At 33.0% G+C, this 23,147-nt stretch overlaps 3 protein-coding genes across 11 annotated transcripts in view; 2 read left to right on the top strand and 1 right to left on the bottom strand.

The window, feature by feature from the left end:
• Positions 1-10,743, top strand: part of LOC131671656 (collagen alpha-1(XVIII) chain) — an 81,125-nt gene extending 70,382 nt beyond the window's left edge. For 3 of the 7 annotated variants that reach the window (XM_058948260.1, XM_058948256.1, XM_058948262.1), the window contains 16 exons: positions 2,936-2,965; positions 3,202-3,277; positions 3,355-3,627; positions 3,956-4,114; positions 4,300-4,532; positions 4,891-4,902; positions 5,134-5,229; positions 5,337-5,574; positions 5,712-5,789; positions 6,030-6,124; positions 6,207-6,299; positions 6,533-6,655; positions 6,989-7,003; positions 8,268-8,462; positions 9,109-9,224; positions 9,313-10,743. In XM_058948260.1, the coding sequence (XP_058804243.1) occupies positions 2,936-2,965; positions 3,202-3,277; positions 3,355-3,627; positions 3,956-4,114; positions 4,300-4,532; positions 4,891-4,902; positions 5,134-5,229; positions 5,337-5,574; positions 5,712-5,789; positions 6,030-6,124; positions 6,207-6,299; positions 6,533-6,655; positions 6,989-7,003; positions 8,268-8,462; positions 9,109-9,224; positions 9,313-9,661 (2,181 nt within the window). In that variant the 3' untranslated portion in view covers positions 9,662-10,743. The remainder of the gene's footprint in view (positions 1-2,935; positions 2,966-3,201; positions 3,278-3,354; positions 3,628-3,955; positions 4,115-4,299; positions 4,533-4,890; positions 4,903-5,133; positions 5,230-5,336; positions 5,575-5,711; positions 5,790-6,029; positions 6,125-6,206; positions 6,300-6,532; positions 6,656-6,988; positions 7,004-8,267; positions 8,463-9,108; positions 9,225-9,312) is intronic. The other 4 variants (XM_058948259.1, XM_058948257.1, XM_058948261.1 and 1 more) reach the window with 4 other exon arrangements.
• A 4,635-nt stretch (positions 10,744-15,378) lies between these two features.
• On the bottom strand, positions 15,379-18,475 carry LOC131671665 (THO complex subunit 1). Of its 3 annotated transcripts, none has more exons than XM_058948275.1 (8): positions 18,293-18,475; positions 17,474-18,166; positions 17,142-17,389; positions 16,757-17,056; positions 16,525-16,674; positions 16,272-16,434; positions 15,902-16,123; positions 15,379-15,827 (listed from the first exon to the last, which is right to left on the bottom strand). In XM_058948275.1, the coding sequence occupies exons 1-8, from the start codon at positions 18,326-18,328 to the stop codon at positions 15,663-15,665; spliced, it is 1,977 nt and encodes a 658-aa protein (XP_058804258.1). In that variant the 5' UTR covers positions 18,329-18,475; the 3' UTR covers positions 15,379-15,662. The 3 variants fall into 3 exon arrangements, with proteins under 3 accessions (XP_058804258.1, XP_058804259.1, XP_058804257.1); XM_058948276.1 differs by having other exon boundaries at positions 15,382-15,809; positions 16,287-16,434; XM_058948274.1 differs by having other exon boundaries at positions 15,384-15,827; positions 16,287-16,434.
• Positions 18,476-18,669: 194 nt separating this feature from the next.
• Positions 18,670-21,583, top strand: LOC131671664 (uncharacterized). Its single transcript, XM_058948273.1, has 6 exons — positions 18,670-18,762; positions 19,118-19,365; positions 19,429-19,613; positions 19,730-20,138; positions 20,201-20,385; positions 20,475-21,583. The coding sequence occupies exons 2-6, from the start codon at positions 19,118-19,120 to the stop codon at positions 20,738-20,740; spliced, it is 1,293 nt and encodes a 430-aa protein (XP_058804256.1). The 5' UTR covers positions 18,670-18,762; the 3' UTR covers positions 20,741-21,583.
• The last annotated feature ends 1,564 nt before the right edge of the window (positions 21,584-23,147 follow it).

The raw sequence follows: 23,147 nt of genomic DNA, 5'->3' as shown, positions 1-23,147 counted from the left end.
ACACAATTTTACAGTCTATTTCTCATATTACATAGATGTTATAGTCATTCAATTCTACTTATCTCGTAACTTTAAAAAATGCACAATTTCATTATTTTTTATTTTACGATAATATCTGCTCCGTACTTTTTATCTACACAAAAGTGTACATTGCAGTCGACGTCGGTATGTCAGGACAAGGACAACGTAAATGGAAATCCGTAGTGATTCCCCGTAAATCCTTTCGCGTGCAGTCGAAAATTCCAATAATGACTTTGTATGTGACTCGCTGTCGAAGTTTCCTGGCTCAAGAAATAAGGTTCAGCCGCAAATGCAATAGGCAGTTCTAGAAATTGATTCCCGCATTCCGCAGGGAAATTGACCTGACTGTCTTTTCTTTTCAGTATCCCTACTTTTTCTTTATGCTTTTAAGTTCGGTTTTTCCGGCGTACAGATTAATTAAGATACGAAGCAATTGATTTGATATTTTGTTCGTTTTCCATTACATTCTACTGTTTCTATCAATTATACTGAATGCATGTACATATTCTCATCATTTACAATATTCAATTCTATAATTTTTACTCCGTACAGTATAAAAATTCGTTGCAATACTTCCATGCAGTTTACAAATGGAGTTGGAAAATATCCTATAGAAATAACTATCATATCGTTTGATTTGAATGATTTAATAAAAACCTGTCAGAGTTTGGCCAACTATATTATTCTGCCTAGAAATTTCTGGGAAGAGAAGTTTCTTTTTGTTCAGTTATGAAAAATACCGAACTAATAAGCAATTATTAAAATAGCGCCAAAGACGGTAAGTATTTTTTCAAGCTGCTGGGTGGGCAACTTATTGAAAAGTAAATCTCGAGAGTGGATTGAAACGAGCGGACTGTTCGGCGGATGGAACAACTTCATAACTTGAACGAAGTTCGCTTCGTTAAACCGGATGACGGATTTGCGGGCCTTCGAGCTTGACAGCTGAATAGACCAGGCGTAAGCGCGACGCATCAAGTTCTGGTCGTTCAGCATGAAACACTATAGCACTTTGGCAACAGTTATCTTTCCTTCGTCCTTTTTTTCTTATCGTTAACTTGAAAAAAATATACGCAGGGCAAATTTCGAAGCCACTTTTTCACGGGAGACGTGTGCGTAACGAAAATATCTTACTAACATAGAGAATCGCGAGAAGTAAATTATTGCTCTATTTGACGTATATTTGGAAAATGTAATGCGATAAAAGAAAGGAAAGATTACAGGAAAAATTGGAATATGTGAGATTTTCAATGGGAAATGTAGCGAATGCTGCGCCTCAGATGGAAAAAGAAATATGCGGTGGTGTCGTCCTTAAATATTTACTGAAAGAAAGAGAGAAGCCGGAGAGCGCGAATAAAAGCGGTCTGTCGTGTGCTCAAGCAGTACTTTTTGAAAGGAACTCGCAGCAACCTGGTTTCGCAGAAAACACAGCTCTTGTCTTTTACTTCACTCGCAAATCCTTGAGTTCTCTATTTGGACAGCTCGCGGCATCGTGCATACGCGTTAGTGTGAAAAAAAGTACGGAAATAAAAATTAGAATAATTCAAAGCTTGGAAAAGCAGCATTAAAGTCGGATCCGTCATGCAAGCTCATTTGAAAAAAGGAAACAGCCTCTTTCCGCATGGCTGAAGAGCTGTAGGCCAAAGAAAATGCTCGACGACCGAATGTATTTACGGAGATAAACGAGCTTACCGTATTTAGCTATGGCTGTACGAGTTTTCACCTTTTTTGTGCAGCTGTCTGCGTTAAGGTGACATTACATGGTTCGAGGAATCTTATTGAAACTTAATCAATTCGGCAATCATATTAAGCAAATTAAATTTCAGCGAGTGCTTCCAGTCAAATTAAATGTATTCCAAACAACTCGATCACCGAGCTGCAAAGCTAAGAAGTAATTTAAGTCATTTTCGTTTATTCCTTTATCGTCTTTTCATTCGATATCCAGTAATTGACAAGACGTTTTTTTTTTCAAATCTGAATGAGTTCAATGTGGGTCTAACGGGAAATCAAATATTTATAGCGCTGCTAGGTTTCAATCAGCTTTTCTGAATAAAGCCTATCGGTGACATACTTATCGCTACATACTAGTGCTGAATTACTGACTTTACAATATGCGCGGGTAATAATTGAAAAGAAAATGGATGTACTCTACATGTATCAGGTCTATGTTAAGCGTGCGTTGTCGCCTGATCAAAGAGCTTCTATCTTATTCGTGACTGCATATACAGCCGCTGGGTATAGCGCTGCAGCAAATTATTAAACAAACATCGGAAAGGTAGGCGTGCTGAGCCAAAAAACGAGTATCTTCAGTCGGTTCATTTGCAGCAGGTAACAAGCTTGCGAACAAGTCCATTCAAACGTTGGAGTGGCGCTTCGCCTTCTCTTTGCTGTCAACAATTAGCTATGACATTGAGGCGTACTCTTGTATTGACCGCAGGATATCTGCAAGTCAAAGCGTCGGATAATTAGCACCACTTGCATCTCTCGACCTGTAAACTTCCTCTTTCGTGCTCCTCCCGATCGCCCCCCCCCCCTCCTCAATCCTCTTTCACTCAGCCGGTTGCAATCGACTCTTGGCAGTAGAACAATCTTTGACAAGTAAATGCCAAGCTGCCTGATGGAATATGAAATTTGGCTGCCATTGCTATCGTCCCGTCAACTCTATGGTAATCTAACTCACACGGCACCAATCGCAATTTTATTTTTCATTAATGCAATAATTCTCCACGTCTACTGACATACCTGAGAATCATACGCTTGACGGTACGGTCGCGTAAAAAACAATTGATACGAAATGTTTCGTTGCTAACAAACTTGTCAAGGGTAGAAAATTGATACACTAAACTCAACAATATTTCTTAATCCACTTATGCTTGCAATTAACACCTGCTATTGTTTCAAACTTATGCGCATGCAGCCTAGCTGGAAACCCAGAAGTGGCTACAGGGTGAGTTGAGCTGTCATAATCTACGCGCTCGAAAAGTTTTTGCTTGCTGGAGAAATGTTGTAAAAGTATAAGACTGCAGATGCAAATTGTGAAATTTATTCTTCAATGTCTTGTTGCGAGATAAAAATCTTTTTTTCGTAAAAAATGTTATACAAGTTTTAATTACGAAAGAACGTTTTCAAGTAGGAAATCGAAAACAATGTATATATGAAGCGATCTTGTATGTTGAACTACAGGAAGGATATGCAATGCGTCCTGGATTACCTGGGCAAAAAGGAGACGAAGGAAAACCGGGTCACACTGGTCCAAAAGGTAAAGTTTTGTTGAAAAAGTTGGTAATGATGGTATGCGTGAAAAGCTTCGTACTGCCAATTTATGTGATGATACAGGTGAGCCTGGAGTACACGGAGTCAAAGGTGTGAAAGGTGAAGCAGGGCACAAAGGTCACAAAGGTGATCATGGGAAAGAGGGGCCGCGAGGTCATCAAGGCCAAAAGGGTGAACCAGGAGCACCAGGGATTGCCGGATTACCTGGAGCTGTCGGGGAAACCGGACGAACTGGCGATAAGGGTGCCAAAGGAGATGTTGGTCCCGAGGGCAAAAGGGGACCTGCCGGGCCACCTGGACCGCCTGGAATCGGCGGTGCCAGTTCCAGCGATGCTAGTAAGTTCTATTTATGCCTTTTATAAAATTTCACCAATATGCATGATGAATAGGTCGTAAGGATGTTCTTATATCAATTTTCGCACACTTTGTTCGAAAGACTTTGTTTCAAAGATCAAATAAGACAACATCAACTATGAGCACTGCAATCGCTGTCCAAACATTGATAAAATTACAAAAATTCTGTTTTCTTTTACGATTACACTATTGCATTTATTACATAATATATTATCTTATACCTTTATTACGTACTCTATTAAAGAAGAATTATGTCTCCAAAGTGCGATATGAAAAAATGTAGCTGATCAACTTAATTTTGTTTGAACAGCTTTTGGAGGAAGGGGTGCAAAAGGCGAGCCTGGCGAGCGAGGTTTCAAAGGTGAGCTCGGCCTGAAAGGCGAAAAGGGAGACAAAGGAGACGCTGGACCTGCCGGTATTCCTGGAATCAATGGAATTCAAGGACCGCAAGGCAACAAGGGTGAACCAGGTGAATGAAACGACTGTTTATTTTGTTACTCGTCGTTAAAATACTAATTTTATATCTCGCTTTTTCTGCAATGTGCATAAGTAAATACCCGAAGACATCGTAGATACGGCACAAAATCGTTACCTTTGCAATTTATTTCTCATGACGATTGTTTTTTTCATTTAAAAAACTATAATGCTTTTCAGGTAAAGATGGCACTCCAGGATTTCCGGGTACTCAAGGTTCAAAGGGTGACCGAGGTGAGAGAGGGCCACCTGGCCCAACGACAATTGCGGGAGCCGGTGATTATATTACGATCAAGGGCGAAAAGGGCTCCGAAGGTAGACGTGGTCGTCGTGGTAGACCTGGCCCACCCGGTCCTGAAGGACCACCTGGAAAACCAGGGACTAACGGTGATATGGGCCTTCCCGGCTGGATGGTTAGTTTGTTTTCATAAACTATACATTTACGATAGTCTACGTGTAAAACTTTTGATGCTTTTCATTATTTAAAACTGAATCAATAACTCATTCCTACATACAGTTAAAGTTAATTTCACAGAATAATTACATGTACGTTGATTAAGTAATACCTATTCGCTGAATAGAATTTTGATATTGATATAGTTATAGTTTATTCACCTTGATGAACTTGATTTCTATGAAGAACGATTTTTTATATTTAGAAGAATCAATGTAAATTATGAAAATTATCAAAAGTCATCGACCAGAGTTATTTAAATATAAATTTTATTGTTTTGTAAATCATGATAATTTTTTATTTCATGCTAACTACAGAACAACTTGAAGGTAAGATTATCGATAAAAAACGGATTGTGTTTTATGAACGTATTACTGTGTACACTCTTGTAAATGTACTGCTAGTTATTTATTATTTGAGCTTCCAAGGATTTAATCTGTCATCTATGGCATATGATGTCAATTGCAAAAAAATATATACGCTGCGTAGTACAATGCTGAGTTTGTGACTAAAATCGAAACTATATTTATCTATTAATATTTTTCCATAAAATACTGCAGGGTCGAACCGGTAATCCAGGAATACCTGGAAATCCCGGACTAAAAGGAGAAAAAGGAGAACCAGGAGGTTCGAATTCTTATGGATCTACGTACGCCGTACGTAATTCAGTCTTTTTCTAATACAGAGAAATTATATGAATGTGATTGGATAAAGTGGTTTGATTTATTGTTAATTGGATATTACAATTTGAATTATATATTAGACAAAAGGAGATAAAGGAGAAAAAGGCGAAGAAGGACCTCCGGGACTGCCAGGTATAGCTGGTCGCGATGGTCATCGAGGATCTCCCGGCCCGGCAGGACCACCTGGTCCACCTATTCAAGGAACGTACATCCCAGTTCCTGGGCCACCTGGTCCACCAGGACCACCAGGACCTCCGGGTTCCGGAACGGGCAAGAGTCATATTTATGGAGAACGTGAATATTACGGCTCCAGACAGGGTTCGTATAATAATATCATAGACATAAATGATATATCTATAATGGTAACGGTAAAATTTTGATCTTAAAATATGAAATGACATTATCGAAAGGTATCTTTTTGCAATTGTTTGGTAAAACTTCTTTCCGCTAAGCAGGGCTTAGAAGCAGTCTAGATGAGCTGAAAGCTCTGCGCGAACTCAAAGAGCTAAAGGAGCTGCGAAAGGAGCATTTGGGTATGCCAGCCCCGACTTCATGCACTTTCGAAATTCAATTTGTTTCTTTTTTTCCATTTTACATGCACGGATGAGAAAGCTTTGTATTAAATTCAACTTGGGAGACTATGTGTGCACGTTCAGTATTTAAGTTTCAGCAAAAAATTTCATATTTCAGTTCCACTCGATAAATTTGTTTTGAATGGCATATTGTATTGGTTATTCGATTAATAGTATATTAGTGCATGCATAAAATTTTAGGCTCCAATGCTGCAGCTACGAGGAGGCCCGTTGAGACTGTTACAAAAATAGTTCCAGGAGCAGTAACGTTTCAAAATACCGATGCAATGACAAAGGTACGAATAGAATTATTTAACGGCAGTTGAATAATAATACTCCATAAATTAACGTATATTTAAATCTATTAATTTTATATAGATGTCTGGCGTAAGTCCTGTAGGAACACTCGCATATATTATCGATGAACAGGCACTGTTAGTTAGAGTCAATAATGGTTGGCAGTACATCCCGGTAAGCTCTTCACTATGAAATTCGATTATGAACAATTCATTATTTATATTTTCGATAAAATAGATGAAATTAACTACATGACAGTCCGCAGATTTTAATACTTTCATGTAATTTTAATATTGAAATGTATCTTAAAAATATATTTTTGTAACGCTCAACTTCATTGTATGAAGTCATGCTACTTATATAGAGCTTGTAGTTTTATCGCCAGTATTTGTTTTTAACCATTGCAGTTAGGATCACTACTGCCAATTATGACGCCTACTCCACCGTCAACAGCATCCCCATCAGTCAATCCATTATTTGAAGCTTCTAATTTGATAAATCAGGTCCCGATCAAAGCTCCGAATGCAAACGTAAGAAATATTATTTTCATTTCAATGGTATATTATATTTTAAACGATTGTTTTGAAAATAGAAAATATTTCGGAATCATAAGATAGAATGGCAATATTCATTTTTATCAATTTCAAAATATTCTAGTGCAAATAATGTTTTATTATAATAAAAGCTAATACTTTCGAATCTCTCTTCAAATTGAAAAATACATTATCAACTTTTGATAAACTATGCACTGTACATATGTATGATATAATATATTTTACAATATGTATGGTCTCTTGTATGTTTTGATTAATTTGTTAGATATTATACATGACTAACGTGTTTTGTTTTTTAATGCTTGCCAGCGACATCCTAACTTGGTACAGTATATTTATACAAATAATTATATCTATGTGTTTTATAGTTATCTTTTGATCATATTTTATAGCTTTGAATGTGATTACATCCTGATCATAACAATATGTACTAATTTATGTTAGTACTTATAAAAAAACGAAGTTGAATTAGAACAAAATATTTCAATGTAGATTTGAAATCTCGATCGAGAGTCACATTTATTTAATAAATTAATTATTTTTACCTTTTATTTTTTTTATGGAACAAATAATTTTATGGAATAGTGTCAATACAAATTTATTAGTCAATGTAATATATTCATTTGCGAATATTCTGATTTTTATACTTACGTAATAACCAGTTACTTACTTATAGTTATATTAACAAATGTGAAATTCACAAGGAAACCCTCTCTAATCAATATTTTTTTAATATGTTGTAGGTCATAGAAAAATAAGTAACATATTTTTTTTTTATCAGTTAAAAACACTTTAAGGGGATAAAATCAGCTTTCAAAGTCCACCCTCATAAATAAATTTTGCAATTTATCTCAAGTTCTACTTGATATTTTACTATAAAATAAATTTTATTTTATTTATCATGTAAATGTAGCACTAGTGCATGCAATTATCCGACCATAAGGGATGCAACTCTTATTTTTTTTATTGACAATTCTACCATTTTTGTGACCATTTTTATGAGAAAAATGTTTAATAAGCCAAAAAAACACCCTTAAAATGAAAAAATCACTTCCAAAAAATCTTTTTCAATATTTTACAGGTTATAATTGATAATTTATTGTACATTGCATATTACTTACAAAAATAATAGAATTTTTAATAAAAAAATGAGGGTTCGGGTTGCATTCCACATGGTCGAAACTGTATGCACTAGTTTCCTATTTACATGAGAAGTAAGATGTAATATATTTCATTGTAAAATATCAATTAGAACTCGAGATAAATTGCAAAATTTATTTTTAAGGGTGGACTTTGAGGGCGAATTTCATCTCCTCAAAGTGTTTTCGCTGATAAAAAAAACACGTGTTACTTATTTTTCTATGATCTATAACATATCAAAAGAATATTGAAATCGGTGAGGTCGGGTTGGAAAGGTTTTCTTGTCAGTTAAATTATAAAATCTCATAAATAATCAAATATATCTTTTCGAATCCATAATAAAAAATAGCTGAGAATAATATACAAAAAGAGCTCGTATAAACGTAAAGCTCTAAAAATGCATACGAGCTTTTTGATGAGAGAGCTGACATTAAAATTCTTGAGGCAGTTACGCATGGCGGCGCTGAATGAGCCATACACCGGCGACATGCACGGGATACGAGGCGCTGATTACGCGTGCTATCGCCAAGCAAGACGAGCTGGATTGAGAGGCACTTTCCGTGCCTTTCTTAGTTCGCGCGTCCAGAACGTCGATAGCATCGTCCGACTAAGCGACCGCGATTTACCAATCGTCAATCTTAAGGTGAGTCAAACCCCGTAATTTTTTATACGATCATCATGAATATCTTCGATAGCACATAGCTTCCATATTTCCACTTACAATACCGCTGTTATTATTATTATATTGGCAATATGTCAATAAAAGAAATAAAAATTATACCGACAATATGGTGAGTAATGAAAATAATTTTATTTTCTATAATATTGCAAGCGTGATATTTGTTTTGCCAAATTTGTTTCTTGAGTATATGCAAACGAATATCCACAATACTGCGCAACAATTTCACTATATTTTATCGTCAATTGTATTACGAATAATATGGCAGCTTCCGATTAAATTGAAATAGTAATTTAAAGCAAGCAACCCGTGTAAATTTCGAAGCTTACTCGTAATTCGTCGACATTAATTGAACCGAAGAAATTATACTATTATATTATGTTATATTTTTCTTTTAGTCGAAATTACCATTGAATTTCAGATAGTTTAAATTGCAAAATTACCGGATTTAAACAGATTATCGTAGTCTGTGGCGAATTGGGCTTTGGATTATTGCCAAACGTTCGATCATGTATGCTATAACGAGTTTTTTCACCGGCGAATTCGTACAATACAATACTCTCATTTAAAAGGACACTAGGGAAACAGAAATATTAATGTCTGATTTTAGAATGATGTTCTTTTCAATTCATGGAAAGAAATGTTCAACGGTAACGGAGCCTACTTCTCGCAAAATCCGCGTATATATAGTTTCGATGGAAAAAACATCCTCAACGACTTAACATGGTATGGAATATTGAAGTTTTGTTTTGTATTGTGACGGTTATAATTGTAATGCTAAAATGAATTACAATGGGTATAACTGTGATGGCAGGCCGGAAAAGGTGGTTTGGCACGGCTCGCACAAACTAGGTGACCGAGCAATGGACACTTACTGCGACGCCTGGCACTCGGGCAGTTCGGACCGCTACGGACTTGGATCACCACTGACGGGCAGTCGACTACTCGAGCAAGTTCGCTACTCGTGCGACAATAAGTTCGCCCTGCTCTGCATCGAGGTCACAAGTGAGAAAAACGTAAGACGCAGGCGGCGATCAAGCGACGTTGACGACGACGATGACGATGAGAACGACAACCAGCTCGAACACGACGATAATAACGATGACATTGTCCTCAACGAAGCTGAATACTCCGAGTATTTGAGCCAGCTTATCCTTGAATGAATAGTTTATACCTACCTGAAACCCAAAACTTAGGTGTGATGTAAGTTAATGCGCGCGCGCTCGTGTGTATTGATTACTTTGTACATAACATTGAGAGAATGATACGTTTCTTGCAACGAAATCTGCAACCTTTCGCTATCATAGTTCGTCAATATACGTTAATTTTTCTCGCTGACGCGGATCATTAGTCGATTAAAATCTACTGTTAATGAAAATCAGTTGACTCACTGCCAAATTTTAAAATATTTTCATATGAAATTAATAAAAATTTTATTGAAAAATGATCAGTTGATCTATTGAAACATATAACAAAAAGTCAACGACAGCACGAACATAAATAATTATAAGTCTGAAAATACTTTGCTATGGCTTCATATTTTCAACGAATTCAGCAATAATATTTGCATTGATCATCGATTCTTTCTCGTAATATTTTGGAGCTATAAGCTTGTCAGAGTTTAAGTATGAATATTTGCAACACTTCGTACAGTCAGCCTTAAACAATTAGTTTTTAGATTTATATGTACTTTACTTTTCCATGAGAATGTTTTTTAGGATTTTTTTTAATTCGTGTTCTGTTTATCAATTGAATCTCATTTTTTGGTTATTGTCAGAGCAATTATATCAATTATTTTAAACTGTAAGTAAGCAGGATCATAAATATTTATGTCTAAAAATTAACTTAAATATTTTTGTGTTTTTCTCTGTTATTGTCTTTGAATTGCCATGTAACTAATACTGAATGAACATATGTTTTTAGATATTTTACTTAAAGAATGTAAGGCTGATGAAATTTTTGTAAAAAATAACAGTATTAATGTAATAGTAGATGTATTTGTATATCTCAAACAAATATTCGTATTTCCACATTTCTTATATTACAATGTTTGTGATGATCGATCATATCTCATTTTTATACTAATGCATTTTGCATTTAACTGAATATTTTTGTTTGTTTTACTCAACTACGAGATATGGATGTTTTTTTTGTATCCGATTGTAAATAAATAATGACGACTTGACGTGGGATGAAAATTTAAAGTAATATTGTGCCGATTGTGATTATTTAAATACATATCCATTTGACATCAACTGGTTTAATTTTCATTTATTTCCTGGCCTTCAATGTCTGTACTATATTTTCTTAATATTATAGTGCTTAATATTGAATTCAATTTGAATTCATTAGATTATTTAACAATCTTCTTTTAAAGCTATTTTCATAGGTCGCACTCAAGTGAGACAGCATCACTAAGGTTTCGGTTGGGTAACGATTGGCATAACAGCAGCTAGTCTGTTTGTTAACGAGCAATGATCCCCTCTCCATAATTTCAGCGCACAGAGCACGTTTCATTGTGCAAAGATCTGAATAGCTTCATTAGAACGATGCGGAAAAACTAACAAAAACTTGTTACAGGCTTGTAACTCGGAGCTAGTAGAACAATGATGATCAATATGTTTGATGTAAGTTTGGAGTTTAAATGAAACATTAATGCAGCACGACGTGATGTAACTCATTCACATTATTATGTATAAGACGTTATTTGCTAGGTGAAATACGTGCAATCTTTCACAAATGAAAAAGTCAGCTGCAGGGAACAGTTCGGTGTAAAGAAGTCAAGTACTTGTGATTCAGTGCAGTTGCTTCATTTATTGCATACTAAACTCAGCACATATTTGTGCATTGCATTTTATGGAACTTATTAAAAAGGAAAAAGAATCAATCTTGGAAATCGCTGATATGGTATTATTAAAGTAAACGGACATTTTAATAGATAAAAGCACAGCATTATATATACTTAAATCGATCGAATTTCGAAATCACAATACATGTACTTCGATTTTTATCATATTCGTTCGTTTGTTCTTAATGTCTAACAGCTATTGCTGCGAGAGCCTCCTGCATACTCATGTATGCAGCGTCGTTTCTCCGCGTAATAGCTGTCTTGAAGTTAGGGCGCTGAAGCATATGTTACGCAAGCAACTGCTGTGACTGCACACGTGCAACTAAATACACTGGTCTGCGACCCTTTTTACAAAAATTTATTATCGAAGCTTTATCAAACAAATGGCAACAGTTACTTTCTTAAATTCGATTTAGTTCACTTGATATGTAGAATTTTATTTTGGTTCTCTTTGGCGTACGTTACGTCAAAATCATTAAAAACAGACTTTATTCTGGTTTGTGCAAAAGTACAAATAACTTTCCACTGTCGGTTCGTATTTCATTTTTTTTATTACTTTTATTTTGACGCGCATTCCATAAGTTTATTTGCGCGTGATCACAGCATCGTACTTGATACTATGTGTGTGCATCTGCCTGCTGCACGTGCTTTTACAGCCAGGCTGCAATATCGTTTGTTGAAAAATCTCGCGATCGATCATGCACATAATTTCTAACAAAGGTAATTTATTTTAATATTCATATTTCGATATCCACTTTTACCCATTGAAATTGATTGGCGGTGGCAATCTTTCCGCAAGTTTTCGGAAAAATCCATGAAGCTGTACGAATTTCATTCAATTTACAATTATAATATTAAACGAGAAGAAATGTGATTGTGTTAGAGATAGAAGTTGCAAAAAGTATGCAATATTCAAGAGGTTCGATTTAGCAAGAGGTGTCGGTAGGATTTATTCGACGGTCGGGAGTAAGAGGTGTGCACGCTAAATGCATTGTTCCGTCGGGTCGTATACATTCAGCTGTAATGCTTAGAGTGCCGTGCCGCGCGCTGATTCGATTTGCAATGTCTCATCCGGGTGAAGCGCTTCTAATCAAAGAAGGCAGTAGCAATCTGTCCTCTGATTTTCAGTGGGACGTCTAGGGCTCGTTATTTGCATTATATTATGCCACAGCGCGTTAGACCGCAATAACGGAAATGTCTGACTTGAAAACGTGGACAAATAAAAGCGAGAAAGAAACACAGAGTGAAAATTGCAGTCGATGCGCTGTTAAAAGCGCAATAAAAAAATTTGCAGTTCGAACACGCTTCGAGGCACACATGCAGACTGTTAGCGATTTATTAGCAAGTGTCGTTAGTCATTTATGCCAACGGGCGGAAAGAGAGCACTCGGCCAAAGGGGATGCACATATCCGTAACTAGTAACGAGTTTATTAAATATTCCACTGGAGCGAGGAGAGTGAGAGAGTATGAGAGAAAGAGAGAGAGAGAGAGAGAACGCGAGAGGCCAGTGTCGAATATGTATGAGGGTGCGAGAGGCTACGTGCACGTGCACAGAAAGCTCCTCGCCACTCAATCTCCCTATTCTATCTCCCTTTCGCCAACTCGTTAATGAATTTCTCAATGCATTCGGGTTTATGAAAAATGTCAAATATCCAGCTTAAACCGTTTAGCCGGCTTCATTGCCTTCTACCTTCCCTCAAAAGTCATTATCTAACTTGAATTACGACGCAAATCCAAATAAGCGTGCTCTGCGAAAATAGAGATAAGGGTAGGCGGCACATCGCAAGGTATTAAGCTAAGGCTATTCTGTACCGAAGACCGAAAATCTGTGAAAAAAAAATATACATCGTCGTCCTGATCGGTCGCCACGAATTTTCGGAGAAGAGAGAATGCTAACTATTTGGTAACTTTTAATATTAAATTTTAGCTACAGTGTCCCATCGAGGAAATAATATTTCACAAATTATATATTATACCAGGAAAAGCCCGCAACATTTTGATGCTAATGAATTAGAGTTTATTTGCAAGCTGATTGCAGTTCAAAAATATTTCGATTCGCGCTAACATTTGCTACAGTTATTTTTTTTTTGCGCGGCCTTTCGGCACTTCACAGTCAGGTCGACAGCACGTACAGCGCAACGCCATCCATTTCGACGAATTTCCGCGTTTTCCAACCCTCAAATTATCCATTTTCAATTTAATGTTTCGTTTTAACTTTCATTCGTGGATCCTTTATTGAATTCACTGCAACTCTGTCAATTGTAAAGTTCTACTCTAGAAAATTGATCTAACTTCAACGCTCACATACTGGCTAATATCATTTGCTAAGATTACGTGATGGAGGTAAAAAATGTCTTGTTTAGTTGGAAGAATATTAAATTTCGATCAGTTAGTAAAAGTAAAGATTATAGCGAGGTCGTTCAAGGTATATTAATAATAATATTTTTATTGGTATAGACTTTTTACATTATGGAACTACTTTACAATGATTTACGGTATGCACATGTATCACGTAGGTGCTGTCCTCTATTTAATATCTCATGAACTCGACACGTTCGGATTGCAAGTATTGTCATGTAACTCTTACATAATTAACATATTATTTAAGTCTGTTTCAATAATCTACCAAAAAAGGCTAATTCTAATTGACAATTAAATTATATATTACTTAATTTTATGAAAAAAAATTAATCAAAAATTTGTCAGCAATCTGTACAGCTTGATAGTAACAGAAATCAGTTTATCTAAAAGGACAAATTTTTATAAAAAGATAAGCCAATTGATAACAACGCTCTCTGTCAAGCTCGTTTTCCATATATGTTGAATTGTATTGTTAAAAATAAAGTAAAGGGACTCAAAAACAAGGCAAGTCCCTGAAAAAAAAAGTTATGAAGAAAGTTTTAGCTGCATGCGTAAGTGGATCTTTGAAGCAGCCAAGTGGGAACAGCTGCGAAAGGCGGAAATGCTACAAGTGACTCTTGACATCAAACAGCTCACTATTACTCTTCGCTATTTTCGCTTTAAGGAGTCACAAGTATACGTAAGGCTTCAGCTGATCCGTTTGTCCATTCCTCAATATTACGCCGGAATAATTATTCGAGTCTTATTATGCTGATGACACATAATTGAATAAATTTTATAATTTTTTACGATTGGTTTTGGTGATTTTCTTCATTTTTCTATCTATACTATTCCAATCAATCAAGTCGTCTTTTTAAATTTTTCATCCGTGAATTACTTTTAAATTTCTGAAGATAATTTAATATATTATTCTCTTCATTGACAAATTCAAAAAAAATTAAAAACTAATATTATATTTTAGTAGAATTATAATAGTGGAGTACTACTGGCTACATTTTCAATAAATAAGAGCTCTTCAGACAATAAAAAATTTACTGAAAATCACGTTGTAAATATAGTTAATGTTATTTGTCACGTCACCCATTCATCTATTTCGAGCTTGACCAATGAGTATGTATTTAAGTAAGTTCTTTTAATTATCCACAGACTCACAGATCTGAAATTATTCATCAATTCGTTCAATAATATTTTATATCATTTAATGTTAGTGAAAAAATAACTACTAAAATAGCTTTCTTTTGGCTAAAAAAATTCGATACTTAAGCTAATGACATTGAGACGTACAATAATTTTTTAATTTCGGTTTGAATGGAAATGTAGCAATGAAATAGACTGACCAAAATATATTCCTAAAGGGAATATAATAGTTGAGTCCTTAATTCTTTTATCTGAATATAAGTACTTATATTTTATTTATAATACCATAAAAATAAAGTAACTGTAGATTTATTTCCACCATTCGTATTCAATTAAAAAACAAGAATGATTTTAATGATAACAATTCTTTGACTGTTCTATTCTCTTACAGTCATCAATTAGTCAATGTTTATGTAATTTGATTGTGAAGAATTTTTCTGACATCGTCTTGACTTGTACTACTAAGTATTAGACGTACGTCTAAAAGCAGTAAGAAAGAAAAAAGATTTGACTTTGATTCTAAAAATTGTTATTTGGAATATTTGCTGTAACAAAACGAACGTTAAAATAGTTTAATATCAATTTTTTTCTATTGTTTCTTTTATTCTTAACAGAATTTCGGATGTTTTCTTTGAAATAAACTGGAACTATTTTAAACCAATCAATAATATCCCATCATTATTTATTACATGGTAGCAAGTAAAAAAACTGAGATTTTTAAGGATATGAAAATGTATCAAAGTTTATTCAGTTATTAATGGTCATTTCAATTTTTTTACACGTTAATGCCTATGTTACGTTTACACGTAAGAAATAATCTAAGATTTGTTAGTGTTGAGAATTTCTACAGCTTCAATTAAATTTAAACCCTCTAAAATCGATTTCAAATTTTCTAATGATGCATCGGGATCTTCTTCAGTCCAAATCACCAACATTTCTCGGCACTGTTCCAAAGACGTTTGTTTCTTACCAAAAAAATTAATCTGAATAAAACACATGTTATACAGTACACATTTATAAGGATTTTTTAATCTAGATTATCAAATTTCAAACTCACTTCGTCATTTCTGTATCCTAATTTGGTAGCGAGCTTTTGCCAATCATTTTTTAAAACTTCAGCTAACTTGTCAACTAATTCATGACTTATTCTATTAGCTATCTTAGATTTAGCTTCTGTTGTATCAGCATCTTGTTTAAGTGTTTCTTCGTTAAAATCTTGTTCTATTCGTTCAGATGGTGGTGTATCTCCAGTCTCTTGTTTAGAATCAACTTGAGTTTGCTAAGATTTAATATCATTTAAAAACATTTTTAGCAAAAAGATAGCGATCATTATATAATAATGAAACACTAAACATAAAACGTAAAAGAAACACTATACAATTAATGAAAATACTAAATGTAAAATAATACAGTGCTAGAAAAGTTGCATGTAGTACACTTACTGGTCTATCTTTGGCAATTTTCTTGATCATTATCTCAAGATACTCTGGCAATCTTGTAATAGGATAGTTCCCATGAACAAAAAAGTGTGGGCTTCTTTTTGCTAATAATCGAAGTGCTCTCCAACCAAAGTTTCCATCATTAACTTTTCTATAAAAATAGCATAGATCATAGATTTATCATATCTATTTGATAAGAAACTAAATTGTCAGATTTTAAAAGTAGAATTCGGAAACTAACTTATATTCATCTTCTATTCCAGCAGCTGGATCTAATTGATCTATAGCTTCTTCAAAGTAGGTTTCTAATGATGGTAAGAAATCCCTATCTTTGGACTTACAAGCTTCAAGATTATTTGGACATAAGTTCCAAAGTTTTGTCAATTCTGGGCTGAAAAATGTTTGAAAATATTTTAATTATATCTGAAACTATTATTGATTGATATCGAAGTTATTAATTGACAATCTCTTACTTTCCCATGTAATACTTTCCCATAGCTTGAGCATCGCGAATCATGTCTCCAATTCGTCGTTTTTGTCTTTTTGGTTTTCGTGTTTCGTCTGCTTCTGTGCTAGGTTCAGGAGCTGGCCTTTTAAAAGCTGGACAACCATCATTTTTCCAAATGTTCCAAAATTCTTCTCGTTTTAAAATGTGTTTGACTGATTCAGCAAAAGCAGCCCCGTCAGGAGGAGTTTCAGCAAGTAATGTATATACTTGTGCTGTTATTGTATTGACCCATTCTATCTGGTCAGATTTCAATTCATGTACATCTCTAATAAATAAACAAAATATGAACTAATATTGTTGTATAATGTTTTAATGTCGTTTTTGTATATTGTTATTTTTACGGCACTTACGATTTGAACTTCACAGTACTATTTAAATATTGAAACAGAATTAAAAATTGCAATAAAACATATCTACGGAAATTAGAATCAGACAATTGCAATTCTAATAGTTTTTCATTAGTTAAATATTTTGCAAAGTAATGTGTTTCTTTGAATGTTCCTTCCAATAGAGCTTCAAATTTAGAATGATCTATCAAACAATCTTTCTGGTCTTCTAGTTTGAAAGAAGCAAATGCTGATAAAACATTAGAAGCATGCTGAAGATATTAATGAGTTTATAATTAAATTATTTAGATTATATGAAAATTAGTTTTTAATTTGCTGCATATAAAAATACTCACAGATGAAAAAACTTTCCATTGTACTTTGATGTAACACTGATTAGGATTTCGAAAGAAATCTTGTAGAGCCCAAAATTTTCTATATAAATTGTAGTCAATTGAAATTTTCGTATCAGTTTTCTCTCCATCAACTTCCATTTGCTGTATTACATCTTCTTCTGATTTTTCAGATCCAAATTCAGTTACATTTTCCAAATTGAACTCACTCACAATATTGAGTCCAGATCTCTCAGAGAATGGAAAGAATTTAGCAAGGAAAAGAAGAATCCTTCCACAAAACACAGTTTGTTGAGACCTAGAGAGACGTCTTAGAAGATCATTGCACATTCTGAGTAAATTGTTTTTACAGGCCCCAAAAAATAGATCTTCTTTCCAATTAGTCACATTATTTTCAACATATGTAAATAGCTCTTCGCAACGATCTAGAGTCATTCCATCAAATATATCACTTAATAGTGTAACAGGTATATTTGTACTTGCCAAATCTTTGCGGCAAAGCTCAATACAAAATGAAATGTAAGATTCCTGTATTTTTGTGTTATTAGTTGCATTACTAGATAAAAGATTAATGAGTGCATCTCGCAAAGCTAAATCTATCGCAAATTTTCTGTCTTTATCATTAGAACATTGTTCAACACATTTTTTTTGGAATGTCGTTACATCTGAGTTCTTGAAACATTGTTGTACATATTTCTGAAAATTGAATTTCATAGCATTTATTTTAGATTTGAGATACTGTATTTTTATTTTAATGTAAAATGTTATGACACATATTCAAACAATATAACCTAAAATATTCTTAATTAAAACATTACTCACACAGTAGTCTTTCCTTAGTGTTTCAAACGAAGTCATGGTAACTATTTCTTCGTTAGTAAATTAATTTACTAATATTGTTACAACATTAAGTAAATATTTAAATATGAAAGAATTTCTAAGTGGCTTATTGACGTTTATTCCAGACAATGCGCGTCACTGCCTGCTCAGGAGTCAGGATTATATGCAAACTTATGCGATCAACATCAGCTCCATCTGATCTCTGTTGGTATTTACTAACAGTCGAATAAATAGGTAACTTGCTTATCTCTTAAATAATCTATAGCGTATATAGATATATACTGACACTATATGTTGCATACAGAAGTTTATCAGTGTGAGCTGGTGTGAGTCAGGTGTCAGTGGAGGGAGTATATAGTGTTTCTTAGTAGCAGTTGTGTTTTGTATGTCAATTGATTGTTGCTGCAGCCGGCTTTTTTATGCGGTGAAGATTTACATGAACATATATTAATGTAAGAAACAATTTTTTCATAACATACGTTCAACATTCTTAAAATATATACATTTTGATATGACGGAATTATTTAATCTCATTAACTGTTGAACGTAGCAGTCAACTGTATTTTTTCACTTCTAACCTTCATTTATTTTTCAAACAAAGAATTCTTTTGTGAAAATTCTGTATATACATTCAATATACTATAATAATTTCTGTATTTATTCAATTAATTTTTAATTCATAATTTCACTGAAGTATTTAATTAATACAACTTTTACTCAATATTTAAAATTATTAATAAATAAAACAGCAGCTAATTCAAATTTGCTGATTTGTAAGTCCATTTAATTTATGATATATATTTTTAGATGGTTTTTCCTCACTGGATACATTCAACAACAAAATATATTTTGATTGGAGTAGGACTTCTGTGTGCTTCTGAATGTACTTGGTGCTTATATAAAAAATTCTTTCAAAGAAAGATACAATGCAGAGGTGGTGCCAGTAAATCCATAGCAGAAGTGTTATTTTTTTCAGAAGAGTGTGAAAGGTGTCGAAATCATGCAAATACTAATAAGCCATGTAGTTTAGCTTCTTGCCCGTTAAGAAATCTCAAGTAAGATTATTATAAAATGTTATCACTGGTTTGCAAACATACTTAGATTTATTTAATTTTCAGTAAAGTAATTGAATATCTTGGAACAGCAACAACGAGTGTAGATGTCTGTGTTTATTTCTTAACCTGTAATGTAATAATCAAAGCTATTATTGATTTACGAAGAAGGAACATACTTGTAAGAGTCATTACAGATGATGAATCTACTGGAAATGATATAAGTCAAGTTTTGATCATGCGGAAAGCAGGTGTGTTTATTTTCAAGATACTTATTCTAATTGTATAATTGGCTTATGTAAATTGGTTTACATCTGCTATAATGCAAAGCTGACTTAAATTATTGAAAACTTATGAAATTCTCTAGGTATTAAAGTAAGATGCAGAAGATCAGAATCGTTCTACCTCATGCACCATAAGTTTGTAATCGTAGATAAAAAGCTTTTGATCAGTGGAAGTGCTAATTGGACAATGCAGGCTTTTTATGGGAATTCTGAAAATATTCTTATAACTAATCATAATGATATTGTTGTACAATACATGAAAGAATTTGAAAATCTATGGCTAGAATTTAGTGGTGAAGTGGATGCTAACTCTTCAAGTAATATTGAAGTTAATTTATCTTCAATGTCTCAAAAAGAAAAACAGTGCACAGATGGTACAAGTGAACCCATAGCAGAAGTTTTGTTCTTTTCAAAAAAGTGTGCCAGCTGTCGAAATCATGCAAATTCTAACATACCATGCAGTTTAGCGTCTTGTCCATTAACAAATCTCAAGTAAGATAATTATAAAATTTAATCAGTAACTTGCAAATCTTGTTTGATTAATTTATTTTTAGTAAAGTAATCGGGTATATCGAGACTGCAACAAAGACTGTAGATGTCTGTGTTTATATGTTAACCTGTAATGCTATAGTTAAAGCAATCATTGATTTGCAAAGGAAGAATGTATTTATTAGAGTTATTTCAGACAATGATTCCTGTGGTAATGATGCAAGTCAAGCTTTGAACATGCAAAAATCAGGTGTGTTTAGTTTAGTCATATTCTTTTAATACTAAAATTGTTATAAAATTAGTGTAAATCGTTAAAAATACTTTTGTAAAACTTTTTAGGTATTAAAGTCAGATGTAGGAAGTCGACCTGTCTTATGCATCATAAGTTTGTTATAGTAGATAAAAAACTTTTGATTAGTGGAAGTGCCAATTGGACAATGCAGGCTTTTTATGGGAATTATGAAAATATTCTCTTAACTAATCACAGTGACATTGTTGTACAATATTTGGCAGAATTTGACAAGCTTTGGGTAAAACTTGGTGATGAAGTCAATATTAATTTTCCAAATAATATTACAAGAAGACCATTTCAAAATGGTAACTAACAAAATGAAACAGGATATTTCTCTTTTTACTTTTGAATGATTATAGTGAGACAAGTTATAGTTCTATCATCAATATTTCTAATTAGTTTAATTAATTCATGTAATCTCTTTTTTCTATTTATACAGATGTATCTTTTTAATGAGAGACTATATTTAATACTTTAGTCTCTAACTATGAACAGTTCATTAGAGTATTGTAATAGTTACTTAATAAGCTTACAGAATAACATTAAGAATTTTAAATACAAAGTACAAATTGGTGAAGTTTTAAAAAGTTTTAGATGTTGAATATTTTTATATTAAAAAATATGATATAAGTCTTAATATATTATAAATAATGAAAATACAAGGCGATATATCCAGTAGTGAAAGATGTTTGCTAAACGTGTGATATTTAATATCTGGTCTCAAATTAGGGAAACATTTCCAATATGTACGTAATTCAACATTATTTACTTTTTCAATTGCATTATTTGATAAGTAAATATAAAGGTAATATCAATTTGTATATTTGTATGGTGAATTGATATCAGTATCTACATCGAACGTTAATGGGTTAAAAAATTAGAATAGTTCGAAAAAATAAAAAATAAAAAACGTATTTTTTCGCATGCAGTCATAAAAGTGAATGAAGACTTTTTAATCTTTTCTAAAACGTTTTATTAACTCAGTTATTTTACCGACACCGTTATTCTAATTCTTTTTTTTTTGTTAAAATACTGCGATGAATATTGTAAAATGGATGCTAATGCATTTTTAAATACTTTTTCTATACCGATATTGTTTACATTTTATAATAGTTTTCTTGATCATAATACCTATTAGTTTTATTTATTTTGAAAATTAACAAACGATTCAGTATGATCATTTAGGTTAAGAATGTAAATTTTTGTTATGAAAATTATAAAATATACGAAATAATTTTAATTTTGATTAGAAGAATTGATATTTTATATTTCTCATGTAATACGTTATTTAATAAAAACAATGAAAGGGATTTTATGCACTTTCAAGAAGCCTTTATTTATTAAAACTTCCGTCATAATACTTCATAAGACTTTGTTATTTACTAGCTAAGTAACATTTCTTAAATTTTTTTTTCTTGTTATATTAGTGTAATTTTTCAGAAGTATAAACTCAATTTGTTCGTGAAAATGAGAAAATGTTTGGGAAAAAAGTTTAATTTCTTGCACGACTTAATCTGAGCTTTTAAAAATATCGTTAATAATAAAGCTATTTTTTGCCCACGTTAACAAATCAAAATGACAGGGATATGTCCTTTTTAAAAATTGTGTTTTGACGCATAATTTTTTCTTCGGTATCTTGTGTAGAATTTCACTTGAATAATATGTTTTAGCAATTATTTATTACATGTAAACAAAAATTCGTATACAAAACGTAAAGAAATTGTAGAGCTTAGGTGAATTACAAATATCTTTTTATTACGTGATGGACTCATCGGTGACGCACAGTGGTTCTTGTCCCATTATGAGGAAATTTGCGTCATTAACGACTAAAAGGCTTACTCAATCGTGCTGACATCGAAATGTAGTATGAACGGACACTAATTACAGGTTTTACTGTAAAGCGACGTATATATTCAATATCATAATACAATAGCCCTTACGCATGAGTCTTATACTGTTCAAGAATTTTACGTAATCTCGTCTATTGACTTAGTGCTGGATTTTTTATTCTTGAAAAAAAAAATCTGCGAAAGAAGTGTTTTGAATATGATGAGTATGTAATAGAAAGTATTTGAGCGAAACAATTTTTGATACAATACTAGCGTGAAATATGGTTGTACGCACGAGTAGTGATCGAATCGGACGGGTGAGCTGTTGACAAAACGATCTTCACTCTACTAAAGTAACAAGTCTTTTATCTTTCTTACTGTAGCTTTCTAATCCAATTTTTTTGTAAAGTACCTAAACTATTTTATAGTCAACGATACTAAAAATAATAATATTCGAATGTTGGATGACGTAGAAAAGCTTACAATTTAAATTTAAATAATCTTGTGATTAATATGATTCAATTAATTGTTTTATTTTAATTCATTAAATAAGAGGGAGTCATCCTTCGTATGCCGCAAGAGTTAATGGCACATTGATTAAGAAAGATTCGTCGAATGTCAGCGCACATTACGTAAATTTATATCAAATAAAGACATACAAGTAGCTTTTGACAAATATCATTTGTAAACAAATAAGTCAAATAAAATATAAATTTATAGCGTACTAAACAAAATTTTTGTTTTCAAACGATAACAGTACCATAGCATAAGTTGTGAGCTTACGAATACACTGTAAATTAACTGAGAGTTAAAATTTCAATCTGAAAATGTGTGCAAAAGTCAATGTGTACAGTGCTTTAGAAATGAAAGTGGGAAAGGAGGACTGGGATT

Source organism: Phymastichus coffea, unplaced genomic scaffold (genome assembly GCF_024137745.1).
Source record: "Phymastichus coffea isolate CEN01 unplaced genomic scaffold, Cenicafe_Pcof_1.1 PCOF00132, whole genome shotgun sequence".
In the NCBI taxonomy this organism is placed as follows: Eukaryota; Metazoa; Arthropoda; class Insecta; order Hymenoptera; family Eulophidae; genus Phymastichus; species Phymastichus coffea.
The sequence above is the reverse complement of the archived record's forward strand: the minus strand, read 5'-3'. Positions and strand labels throughout refer to the sequence as shown.

What these genes read in the sequence shown, in the direction of transcription:
- LOC131671665 (XM_058948275.1), bottom strand. Translation starts at nt 18,328, where the DNA reads ATGACTTCGTTTGAAACACTAAGGAAAGACTACTGT. An exon ending in AGTACTGTGAAGTTCAAATC is followed by an intron (nt 17,057 to 17,141) that starts GTAAGTGCCGTA and finishes TTTATTTATTAG; the next exon opens with AGATGTACATGAATTGAAAT. An exon ending in GACCAGTAAGTGTACTACAT is followed by an intron (nt 16,124 to 16,271) that starts GCAACTTTTCTA and finishes ATTAAATCTTAG; the next exon opens with CAAACTCAAGTTGATTCTAA.
- LOC131671664 (XM_058948273.1), top strand. Translation starts at nt 19,118, where the DNA reads ATGGTTTTTCCTCACTGGATACATTCAACAACAAAATATATTTTGATT. An exon ending in TGCCCGTTAAGAAATCTCAA is followed by an intron (nt 19,366 to 19,428) that starts GTAAGATTATTA and finishes TTTAATTTTCAG; the next exon opens with TAAAGTAATTGAATATCTTG. An exon ending in TTTGAACATGCAAAAATCAG is followed by an intron (nt 20,386 to 20,474) that starts GTGTGTTTAGTT and finishes AAAACTTTTTAG; the next exon opens with GTATTAAAGTCAGATGTAGG.